The sequence below is a fragment of the Bubalus bubalis genome, chromosome 13 (assembly GCF_019923935.1).
Source record: "Bubalus bubalis isolate 160015118507 breed Murrah chromosome 13, NDDB_SH_1, whole genome shotgun sequence".
NCBI lineage: Eukaryota > Metazoa > Chordata > Mammalia > Artiodactyla > Bovidae > Bubalus > Bubalus bubalis.
In genome coordinates this window covers 58,442,569-58,455,281 of record NC_059169.1, presented here as the reverse complement: position 1 = coordinate 58,455,281, position 12,713 = coordinate 58,442,569, and the positions used below count along the sequence as shown (strand labels likewise).

Here is a 12,713-nt window from a genome sequence, read left to right as displayed (position 1 = left end):
AGACCTGCTGAAATACTATGATTTTAAGGTGAAATTTAACTTTTAAGTTAGAAGATTATTTTCTTCCTATTCACTTTCAATCTTAAAAAAAAAAAAAAAAAAACAGTGGGTCATGACCTAGTGGAATTTGAAGTTTTATCTGTGGTTCAAAACTGGCCAGCCTCATCACCTTCCCATGATGAACCTATAGAGGAGGGGCGAGGGGGTCTCCTGTAGCACACTGAGGGTAAAGGTTGCGTTAATCCAGAGAGACCAGGTTACTAGCAGGGGATTTCAGGGAGCCAGGCTGAACCTACAAGGAGTGCTGCCTCACCATAGCGGCCCCCATACATCCGGTCATCACCCAGAACACACACGTGGGAAGGGGCGGGGCAGGGAGAGGCGGGCTGGGTCTAAGGGCCCTCTCATGCCAACTGGACTCTAAGATTTGCTTCCCTAATAGACAGAAAAGACTCCACATCATGGGTGTGTCTTTACCATGTATGCCAGCTTTAAGAACTAACCAGAGGAAGAAGAACATGGTCCCAGGATGGGACCAGGTCATTCTCAGTCTGCTCAGCTATAAAATGAAGGGGTGGACAGGATGGTAAAATACCCTCAGATTCTAAGGACCAACAGATGATTTCTTTCCCTGTGTTGGCTCCACCTGCCAAAACTTTGTGGAGCAGGTCAGAAGACACATACATCAGGGCACCTGCCTTGGGAAGCCTCTACCCTGGGGGGCTGAATGAATGGTGCTAAGTCTGAGCCCCGGGTAGAGGGCAGACTCCATGTGAGACCACAATCGGGGCTTCCAGGCCACCCCTTTACAGTCATCACTGCTTGCCCATCAGGACACAGAAAACCCACACAGAAGAGTTGCAAATAAGCCAAGGTAGCCCAGGAGACACTAGGAGATTCATAACAAAACACTTAAGTGTCCCCCATACAGCATTCACAGTCACATGGACAGTGTCAAGACTACTCACAGGCACATGAGTATCTAAAATCATGAACTGCACATTTGCAAATAGTTTTCCATTATAATCATGTTTCAGATTTTGAGGGATCTCTTGTCTGTTGTACAATCCCTTATTATAGCCATATTCCTAAAACAAACCCTAGGTGAATATAATGCCTAAAGAAAGGTACACAGGAAACAAAAAGGAGCCAACTCTGATATCATATTAGCTGTTTTCATGAGCTAAACTGGCAACATTTGCTCCTAGGAGTTAATCTAAGGACTTTCAGCTCTCCCAAGAGTTTTGTATTTTACTTAATCCTTGTCATCAAAGCATCAGAAGCAAAAGTTTTCCTGACATTAGATCTAGTAACAAGCAGAACCATAATATTAATAGCTAACAGTATTAAGACATAAATAAGTGTGAAGTTTTTCTGTGATTTACTCAAGGACAAATTTATATACAGTTAGGCAGCAAATTGGAGAAGGCGATAGCACCCCAGTCCAGTACTCTTGCCTGGAAAATCCCATGGATGGAGGAGCCTGGTGGGCTGCAGTCCATGGGGTCACAAAGAGTTGGACTCACTTCACTCACTGAGCGACTTCACTTTCACTTTTCATTTCATGCATTGGAGAAGGAAATGGCAACCCACTCCAGTGTTCTTGCCTGGAGAATCCCAGGGACGGGGGAGCCTGGTGGGCTGCCGTCTATGGGGTTGCACAGAGTCGGACACAACTGAAGTGACTTAGCAGTAGCAGCAGGCAGCAAATAATTTAAAAAGCATTTCTAACACATTGTTTTTTAGAAATAGAAAACAGTCCTGAAGAGAGTAAATACCACTTTTACGATGAAGTTTGTAAGCTAAGAGTTATTTTCTCTGGCACATAACAGCTCTCGTCTCCTTGGGTGTTCAGGGAGTCCCTGGCCAGCATCCTTTGATGCACAGGTGAGAAGAAATGCCCTAAGCACATCTGGAATTATTCCATTCACACCTGTCACCTCTCCTTTTGAAAAAGCGCCTGCTGTGGGGACAGGGCTTAATTTACCTTTAGGTTAATTTTTTTTAAGAAGTCAAAATCTTAACTCCTTCCTTGGAAAGAGACATACCATATGAGATTTTTTTTTATCATTCATGCTCCATCTAAGAGAGAAATATGCCCCTGGGAACCTCTATTAAAAATGATGGCAGATCATCGCTCCTCTATTTCAAAACCTTTGGACTGTTAATATGCACACGCGTGCACACACACACCCCCCCTAGAAATAAGACTCACACATTTACAAACAGTTCTCTAGTATATTTGTGTTAAGATTTTGAGACATGTACCATACCGTGATGCAACCCCCGATCCCAGTGGCATTCCTAAAATGATTCCCAGGTGAAAGCAGGTCACCTTCAGGGAACCAAGTGAGCAAAGAACCTCTCAGAAATGCTTACAAACACATTAAGAGGAAGGAAAATATAACCCATTACTTTTAGGAATAACCAGGCAGGCCAAAATTTAGAACAAGTGTACAAATGCTCCACCCAAGAAAGAACAGGGGGAGAAAACAAGCTTAGAGAAAGGAAACTGAACAAATAATACAAAATCAATCTCATTCTTAACCTCTCTTTCTCCTCTCTCTCTCCCCCTCACTATCTCTTATTCCAACTTGATTCAACTCATATAATCCTTCGAACAGCTCTCCATAGGAAAGCTGCTAAGTAGTATGCAAATCATCACTATTTGACATCTGACGTGTCACAACTTCAGATCCAGTCAATGAGGCTAAAAAGCTGCTTGAGCCTTGATGGCTCGGGTGAACAGGGCATCCTTCAAGTCTTCTTTAGGGACAGGGGCTGCTGGGACCTGCTTGAAGGCTATGACTTCATACTTTCAAGTTCAGTGTACAACACCAGTGTCAGGAAGCAGGTCTGGACTGACCCCATCTCAGCTCACAGGGACCTTCCTTGGCACAGACTTAGAAGAAGCTCAGCTGGGCTTCCCTGTTTCTAGCATCCTTGAGTTGACTTTTAGAAACTGCGTGCTCCACCAACAGGAAGGCATAACGGATAATCACAGGTGACTAAAATGATTCTTTCCACTAATATTTCACATCTAATATGCTTCACGATAGCACAACATGGTAATAACATTTTTGGATTTTTCTGTGGCTCCTTGCCTTGAATTCACGAGGCAAAGGGCTCCTGCAATCAGCCTCTAGAAAGCAATAAGTCACTTTCTAGATTTAAGAGTAATTTAGAAGTCCTTTTCAGGCACATTCACTCCCCATATAACTTAGAAATTGGTAGTGCCAAACAGGCTTTTTTTCCCCTACAGTAGATTATTTTTAAAGTCCCAACCATGGTAGAGTAGGGTAGTCAACCCAAATTCTTACTTTATGCACACAGAAATTGCAATCCTGTGTACATGTGCTGATTCACGCTCTGCTGGTCAGGCCTGTCTGGGAACAGCAGCATCGCCCACCCGCCCATCCACCCCACTTACGGTTGGCCAGCCGGCTGGGCTCGGGCTGGGCGCTGTCCGCCGACTGGGTGCTGGACACCGAGGACACGCTGGAGCTCCGGACGAAGCCGAAGGCCGCCAGCTTGGCTGCGGGGAGACGCGAGTAGCCAGGAGGACGAAGTCCAGATTTGGGTAGGTTGGATTTTGCAGCATTTGAACTGGAAGCTTTCTTTAAATCTGCTAAAATGAACCCAAACCAGGAAAAAAAAAAAAAAAAGCCTCAGTTGACAGCAAGATAGAGAATGCACAGATTGTGAATACTAACCCAGCTTCAGTATAAACAAACCATAATTTACTCTTTTTAAAAATTTTATTTATTTATTTTGGGCTATGCTAGGTTTTCCATCCCTGGGTGGGGAAGATCCCCCGGAGAAGGACATGGCAACCTACTCCAGTGTTCTTGCCTGGAGAATCCCATGGACAGAGGAGCCTGGCGGGCTATAGTCCATGGGGTCACAAAAGAGTTGAACACAACTTAGAGAATGCATTCAAAACTTCAAAATTAGTTCCCAGTTATATGCAAAGCCGGCTAATGTTGAAATAATAAAACATTATTATAAATCCATGATTTAAGCACTTTCTGTGTTTCAGCCAAGCTCCACACCTAGCCACTGCAAGGATCATCCCAATCCTACGAGAAGTCTCTCAACACCAGGTAGGACCAGAACGTTATCAACACACAATTGCTCTTGAATGACACGTAAATGGGGAAAGGGCCAAGCAGCCTGCTGTTTTGTATAATATTCCTAGTCAAGCCACTTAACTTTCACTGCAGCCATATTTACTGTGTTCAGACCCTTCATCAGTGTTCTTACGCTACAATTAACTCTTCATTATCGATTGAAAGCTCAATTGGGTTGCCTATTAATTTAAGAAATGGACCATCCATTTAAAAAAAGAAAAGAAAATTCAAGGTGTAAAAATTTCAGTGAACAGTCTATATATAGAAAGCATCTTGGACATGAGTTTAAGAAAACTCCAGGAAAAGGTGAAGAACAGGAAAGCCTGGTGTGCTGCAGTCCACTGGGTCACAAAGAGTTGGACACATGACTGACAACAACAGGGTGTGGAAATACAGAGAGAAGCAACAGACTCTAGGCTGGCCTATGGAGCCCCTTCCTCTGGCAACAGCGCCCCTGAGGGGGAGGCTGGGGTCACACCTGTGTCCAGCGAAAGTGAGGTCTGTACAACTGTGGTTTCCTGACTTCTGCTTTTAGGAATAGGACTATGGGATTGGACTGGGGCCCTTCTGAGAGTGACCTTGGGTCACGTATCTTTGCCAGGACCTATGTGCATGTCTTGGAAAGGAGTTGCGACTGATGCTTGGCTCAGGGGAAAGGCTACCTTGTCATATAGGGGCCCACTGGGTAGTCATTCATGAAAAAGCAGCCATTCGGGTGAAAAAGAAGAAAAAAGGCCAAGCGGTCTGTACTCCTAAGAGCAGACGGCTTAGCAGTACCTGTGCCACCTATGTGTCTGTCACACAGAAATCCTGACCCCCAGATGCTGGTGGTTGCTTAGTTGCTCAGTTGTGTTGACTCTGTAACCCATGGACTGTAGCCCGCCAGGCTCCTCTGTCCATAGGATTCTCCAGGCAAGAATACTGGAGTGGGTTGCTGTGCCCTCTTCCAGGGGATATTCCTGACCCAGAGATTAAACCCAAGTCTCCTGCATCTCCTGCATTGCAGGTGGAATCTTTAGAGCCAAACCACCAGGGAAGCCCAATCCTCAGGGTCATCAAAAAAGAACACCCATGGCATCTCTGTGGACACCAAAGAGCTTAACTCAAACCCACCCAGGGTCCTGGCATCCCATAAAGCAACCACTGCCATAGGGAGGTCCCACCCCAGAGGATGTTGGTTTGAAGCTTTCTGGAAGAAACGTATCGATACAAGCAGAGCACAAGAACCTCCAGGAAAAAACAACAAAGGGAAAAAAGACTGAGGGTAGAGGGGAGGAGGAAAGAGACAGAGAGAGAGAGAGAACGAGAGAGAGAGAGAGCGCATTGGCATAAATCATAAGGGACAAAAAGTGGAAGCAACACAAAGGTCATTAACTAGGGAAGGCCAACACACGCAGCATTTCTCAGCCATAAAACGGACTGAGGCCCTGATACAGGCTACAATATGGATGAATCGTGAAAACATTAAGGCAAGGGGCCCCAACCTCCGGAATCTAATGCTTGATGACCTGAAGTGCAGCTCACATCATAATAATATAATAATAAAAATAAAGTTGCACAATAAATGTAACACACCTGAATTATCCCGAAACCATCCCCCCGCCACTCCCCAGTTCATAGAAAAATTGTCTTCCATGAATTCCATCCCTGCTGCCAAAAAGGTTGGGGACCGCTGCATTACAACAAATGGAAGAAGCCAGACAGAAAAGGCTGCATGTTGCATGACTCAATTATATGCAATGTCCAGAGGAGGCAAATCTATAGAGACAGGAAGTAGGTTAATGGTTGCCAGGGGCTGAAGTTTGGGGAAGAGGGGAAGGTTTGATCACAGGCACAGGGTTTCTATAAAAATGCTCTAAAATTGATGGTGGTTGTGGTTGCCCAATTCTGTGAATAGACTAAAAACCACTGAACTGCATCCTTTAAAAGAGTGACTCCTATCTAGCCTATGAATTATATATCAATTGAGCTGTTATATTAAAACAGAAGCTTTTTAAAGAATAAATAATTCTTGTGTTCAGTAACAGGCTTACACTGAGCTGCAGCAATGAATGTCACAAATTCTATCAGCATCTTCACTTTCAAAGGGCCGTGGCAGACGGAGGACTTGGTCTGTCATTGTGAGTTCTCCGCAAAAACCTCTTCTAACAGGCAGATGGAAGAGATGCTCTGTATGGCAGATCAAAGTCTCTTCCAAATGAATATGACCATAATGGGGAAATTAAATAACTCCAAAAATTAATTTAAACACTTACAAAAAGACCTCTAGAATCAAATATTCCAATCCCATGCAAAGGAGCTTATGTGTGCTTACGTCTTTTATTTTCATCAAGGCTCTACATTCTGTCAAGATTTTGCCCCCTCGCCAAAGATACAAACTCCTGTTTGAACAACAAAAGAGATTTTGCTGCTATTAAGTGCTAAAAAGACGTGTCACTCTTTCAAAGTAATCCTGGTTTTCTTTTGAAAGATGAATCCTTTGAAGAACGCAAATCTTCACATTTAGAGGAAAAATGAAAAGTTGGTATTTGTTCTTACCTTTTCCCCTTTTGTATTGATTCTCCTTCAAATATGACTTTGGAATGCTAGAAATATCTCAATCAACTAGAACGAGATTATTGTGCTTTATGGCTCAATACTATATAGAGAACGGTCCATCCATTGTTGTCCCAGGTCTCTGACATCTCAGGTAGTAAAAAAACTTTAAGAATGTAAATGGATATCCATCCAATTCAACATGCATTGACAGACACCACCATGGCCAAGGCACTTTAGAAGGCACCATGGGAGATTCAGAAACCAAGCAGGGATCCCCAAGAGGGGCTTACAACCTACTGGAGTAGAGACATTTGTTGATAAACAACCACGGTCTAGAATAAGGGGTCAAACAGGCCCAAACAGAGGCCAGACCAAGTGCAACGGGAAGCAAAGAGTGGAAGGCAAAATCTTCAAGTGGAATGACCCACGGTGTTTATCCAAGGCCCATTTTCTCCTGATTTTACATCTGAAGTGGGTTTTTTTCTGGTATATTTATACACATAGAACAACACATTATATGAACCAAACTATCCTTTTTAAAAAAACTTTTATTATAGTTCTTTCCAGTTGCTTTTAAAAACAGTTTTTTTCTTTCACAGATATTTTGTAGAGAGGTGGTTCACTTTGTTCAAGTAGCTGAGAAAGAAATCCTCTCTCACTTTACTCTCGAATAAGAATAAACAGCAGCTGTTTTTTCCTCCACGTTGGGAGATAATAAGCAAAAACTTTTAATGTTAAACCTGCAACCATCCCACAGGAGATGAGAAAGACACAATTAAAGAAAGAAAGAAAGTGGCAGGTTTCAGGATTGTACTAAAGATCTGGGTTTGATGGTAACATCAAGTGTAAATTCTCAGAACAGACTCAAACTCTCTGAATCCATTTCCTCATATAAAACATGAGGACAGGACTTCCCTGACGGTGTAGTGGGTAAGAATCCACTTGCTAATTCAGCATAGGGATCGCTCCCTGGTCCAGGAAGATCCCATGTGCCACAAAACAGCAAGTCTGTGAGCCACAACTACTGAGCCAGCGCTCTAGAGCCCATGAGCTACAACCACTGAAGCCCCTGAGGCCAGAGCCCATGCTCTGCAACGAGAGAAGCCATTGCAGTGAGAAGCCCGGACGCAGCAACTAGAGAGTACCCCCTGCTCACCGCAACTAGAGAAAAGTCTGCTCGCACAGCAAGGAAGAACCAGAGCAACCAAAGATAAATACATAAATTATAAGGGAAAAAAGAAAAATGAGGATAAAACCATCTACCCATTATAATGACAGAAACGAAACAGCATCTAGAAATGTATATCCTGCGGCTTCCCTGGTGCTCCAGTGGTTAAGACAGCCGCACTCCCAGGAAGGCCTTTGAGGAAGCTGTTGGTGAGGGTTCAAAGTGAGGGAATTGATGGAAAGTGAGTCCTTGTTAAGGGTGGCTGAAAGTTTAGCAACAATGTTACCTGCTGTGGCATGGAATGTAGAAATTGTATCTAAAGAATTCAGGACTCTGGCTAAGGAGATTTCCAGGCAGAGAGATGAAGATGCTACCCAGCTACTTACTAGTCTGGTAAAAAAAAGAACAGTGGAGAGACAAGCTAAAGATGTGAACATAAAGTAATGGTTAAACATTAAGAAGTTACAACACACTGAAAATTCAAAGCATCTCTAAATCATAAACAAGATCAAAATTAAGAAACGGCTTCTGGGCCAAGATCAGACCCAGGTCACAGTCAGAAATACATGTCCAATGATGAAGCAAAGAGATGACAATAAAACCTTTTGGTGAGACTTCAGGAAAGTCTAAAGCAATGCCTGAAATTATTTTTAAGTTTAATGCTCACTTCATGACAGGTGTGTCTGTCCACAATCCAGGTCACTGGCATTATTTAATACCCAGGCTAGAAAGGGAACTAGTGAAAGTTGTTTTATTTTGGTTTGGTTGGGTTCATGTTTTTAGAGCTGCAAAGGGATGGATCTAAAGGTAAAGACAGAATACTGCTAACTGAGCAATAAGTAATCTGCAAAACCAAATAAACCTACATATGCAGTATGTCTTTAACTGAGGTCCAAATCTTGAGTTTTACTTTCTTATAGTACTCTAAAACACTGAGACCAAGCATTTTTGCACTATCAGGCTCCTCGGTCCATGGGATTTTCCAGGCAAGAGTGCTGGAGTGGATTGCCATTTCCTTCTCCAGGGGATCTTCCCGACCCAGGAATCGAACCCAGGTCTCCCGCACTGCCGGCAGACACTTTACCGTCTGAGCCACCAGGGCCATTCATTTTTGCATTATCAGAGTCTAACTAGGATCTGAGTATCTACATCTGCATTTCTGTTTAGATCTTGCTGCCTCACCTGAAGTGGCTGGATTTAATCCAGAGATTCACAAACATCCAGTGATGTATTTTCCACCGTAGAAGAATTAAATCACCACTAGGGCTCAAGTGTTCTTGCCTGGAGAATCCCAGGGACGGGGGAGCCTGGTGGGCTGCCGTCTATGGGGTCGCACAGAGTCGGACACAACTGAAGCAACTTAGCAGCAGCAGCGGGGAGCGCTGACCTCTCTATACATAATTGGTGAGTGTATAAATTTCTCAAAGGCTTTGGGTAAGAAATGGAAATTGGAAAGTGGAGGGTCGGGTGCAGGCTTGAGAGAGTGCTGCAAACAGAAAGACATTGGAGGAAGGGACAAGTAATATAGAAACTACAAATGCCATACTTTTGATGGACAGATCGGCGTACCTTTAGAAGTTGTTTAAACAGAGATGTCCAATACAGGTGACCTTGTATGGGGACACCTTACAGAAATGGCAAAGTCAGTCAATTATTTGTAAATGACTCTAAACCTATCAACGCTTTTAAACTGCTGTGGGTATACGTGTGGATGGAGAAAGCCTTAGATTCTATTTATATCCGTGATTCTCAGGGAAACCATCAGCATCTCAAAGCTCACTGAAAGGAACAATATTTTTATGAGCAAATGCCCTTGAATCATCTGCTTTCTGATAACCGGCTGTCACACTGCAAAACAGAGGAAAAAAATCAAAACCCTTGCGTTCTTGGCTACAGAAAAGACTCAGGAGATTATGATGATATAGCATCTCTACGGAATGCGTTTAATAGCACAGTTCTCAGAATTCTTCTGCAAGCCTGAGGAAACAGCCATCTCACACTACTGAATAGCAGCCTACAAGGTGCTGGTGACTAGATTTTCAAGGAAAAGGAGACTTGCCAGGTCGCGGCAGTGGACAGAACACAGGCAGTCTGTCCCTTTCTTACCAGAGATGCCTTAAAGTCAGAGTCATTCAATTCGAAGAAGTACAGTTCATAATAAGAGCTAACATTTATCGACTTCTTTCTCTTAAGCAATTTACATATTTAAACCTAGGACAACAGAGAGAAAAGAGCTACTTACAGAGGCAGCTATTTCAACAATTTCTGGAACAGAAACAGAGGTCCCTGGCTGGCGGGCAGAGCAGACGTGCAGGCTGCAGCAGACAGAAGAGCCGTCCGTGCTGCAGCAGCGGGAGTGTGCGCTGACCTCCACCCGGACAGCCAGGGCCACAGAGCCTCGGATCCCGGGAAGGAGGGGGGAGAGGCTGAGACAGGGAGGGAGACAGGGGAAGAACCCCTGGCCTTCATCTGCCCATGCAGCACCCAGAACCAGGAATTTACCTTCCACCTGCCCACCAGTGCCAAGCCCCAGGGTGAGGGGAAACAGACTCCTACAGAGTGCAAACAAATGAACTTCAAGTTCATCCAAGTCAATAGCAAGTGTGACTGATCACAAAGACTTTAAGAAGCGCTTCCTGCACAACCCAAGCAACCAAAAAATCAAGAGAAACAAAATCTGCCCCTGACACTACAGACAGAATTTAGGCAACAGGAGCTATCTTGAAAGAGGCACCCTTAGAGAAATTTGGGAAGATGTTGCAACAATAAAAGAAACAGAAATCTGCTATAAAAAGACGCAATTAGACATCAGGAAGATGTGCCAAAACAAGGCTTTCAAGAGAAGCATTAGAAAATAAAGCCCACATCAGAAAAGGGTCCTAGGTAGTCATTCTGATTCAATACAAATTTTATTCCATAAAGCTTTCATCAAAAAAAAAAAAAAAGAAAAGAAAAGAAAGCCCAGTGAGATTGTCTAAAATGAGGAAAAGCATGAAGAAAGAGAGAACACAGAAGAAAAACTATAGAGGCTTCTCTGGCAGTCCAGTGGTTGAGACTTGGCCTTCCAATGCAGGAGGTATGGGTTTGATCTCTGGTTGGGAGGTGGCTCAGATGGTAAAGCGTCTGCCTACAATGCAGGAGACCTGGGTTCAATCCCTGGGTCGGGAAGATCCTCTGGAGAAGGAAATGGCAACCCACTCCAGTTCTCTTGCCTGGGAAATCCCATGGACAGAGGAACATGGTAGGCTACAGTCCATGGAGTTGCAAAGAGTCGGACACGACTGAGTGACTTCACTCACTGGGAAGTGGAAACAGTGACAGACTTTCTTTTTCTGGGCTCCAAAATCACTGCAGATGGTGACTTTAGCCGTGAAATTAAAAGATGCTTACTCATTGGAAGAAAAGTTATGACCAACCTAGACAGCATATTTAAAAACAGAAACATTACTTTGCCAACAAAGGTCCATCTAGTCAAGGCTATGGTTTTTCTAGTAGTCATGTATGGATGTGAGAGCTGGACTATAAAGAAAGCTGAGCACCAAAGAACTGATGCTTTTGAACTGTGGTGTTGGAGAAGACTCTTGAGAGTCCCTTGGACTGCAAGGAGATCCAACTAGTCCATCCTAAAGGAAATGAGTCCTGAATATTAATTGGAAGGACTGATGCTGAAGCTGAAACTCCAATCCTTTGGCCACCTGATGCAAAGAGCTGACTCATTTGAAAAGACCCTGATGCTGGGAAAGATTGAAGGCAGGAGGAGAAGAGGATGACAGAGGATGAGATGGTTGGATGGCATCATCAACTCAATGGGCATGAGTTTGAGTAAACTCCAGGAGTTGGTGAGGGACAGGGAGGCCTGGCGTGCTGCAGTTCATGGGGTCACAGAGTCGGACAAAACTGAGCAACTGAACTGAACTGCCTGGGAAGTTAAGATCCCACATGTCTCTCAGCCAAAAAAAATCAAAATATGGTAACAAATTCAATAAAGATTTCAAAAATGGTCCACATGAAAGCAAATCTTAAAATTTTTTTTTTAAATGAAAGAAAAACTAGACATAAGTCACCACTTTGGGAGGTCCAAATACCAAATAACAGAAATCCCAGGAAGACAGAGAAAACAGAGAAGTTGGACTGAACAAGAACACAAGATGATGAGATGACTGCCCAATACTGAAGGGAAATAGAGTTTAGCAAGTCCTAGCAAGATAAATCAATTTACCCTTCTTTCCTTCCCTCCACCTCTCTGAGTTCCTCTCTATCTCTGTCTGCTGTATTTCTGTCTCTCCCCCTCTCTCTCAGCTTCTCTCACTCTCTGTATGACACACAGTGTGCACACACACACACACACAGGGAATTTTGAAAACACCAAGGATAAGAGAAGATTCTAAAGCTTTTGGAGAGAAATAAAAGCAGGTCTCCTACCCCAACCCCCCAAAAAATTCTCAGATAGGCACCACGTTTCTTTTGAGCAACACTAGGAAGTCTGCATGTTTTGAAAGAAACTCATTTTCAACCCAGAAAATGCTATTTGATCTAGTGAATGCAGACTAAAGATAGTTTCAGAAAGGCAAAATCTCAGCGATTTTGCTTTCCTTGAACTCTCTCTGGAAATTACCAAGGATGTACTCCAGCAAAACAAACAAGCAAACAACACATCCATCCCAGGAGAAAGAGGAAGGGAAGTTCCACAAGAACAACATCAAATCCTTCACTCCTTCATACCACACTACACCCGAAAAACTTTCCTGCCCCTCAACTTAGGGTTAGATCCCCTCCTCTGTTCTCCTGGGCCCAGAAGACTTTGTGGTCGCAGCACTAATCCCACTGCATCCTAACTGCCTGTGGATCTCGTCTGTCTTGTTCACGGTTGTATCCTA

At 43.7% G+C, this 12,713-nt stretch overlaps 1 protein-coding gene across 7 annotated transcripts in view; it reads right to left on the bottom strand.

The window, feature by feature from the left end:
• MTUS2 (microtubule associated scaffold protein 2) overlaps window positions 1-12,713 on the bottom strand; it is a 392,307-nt gene that overhangs the window by 232,828 nt on the left and 146,766 nt on the right. For 5 of the 7 annotated variants that reach the window (XM_006078577.4, XM_044927309.2, XM_044927310.2 and 2 more), the window contains one exon: window positions 3,431-3,628. In XM_006078577.4, the coding sequence (XP_006078639.3) occupies window positions 3,431-3,628 (198 nt within the window). The remainder of the gene's footprint in view (window positions 1-3,430; window positions 3,629-12,713) is intronic. The other 2 variants (XM_006078579.4, XM_044927312.2) reach the window with 1 other exon arrangement.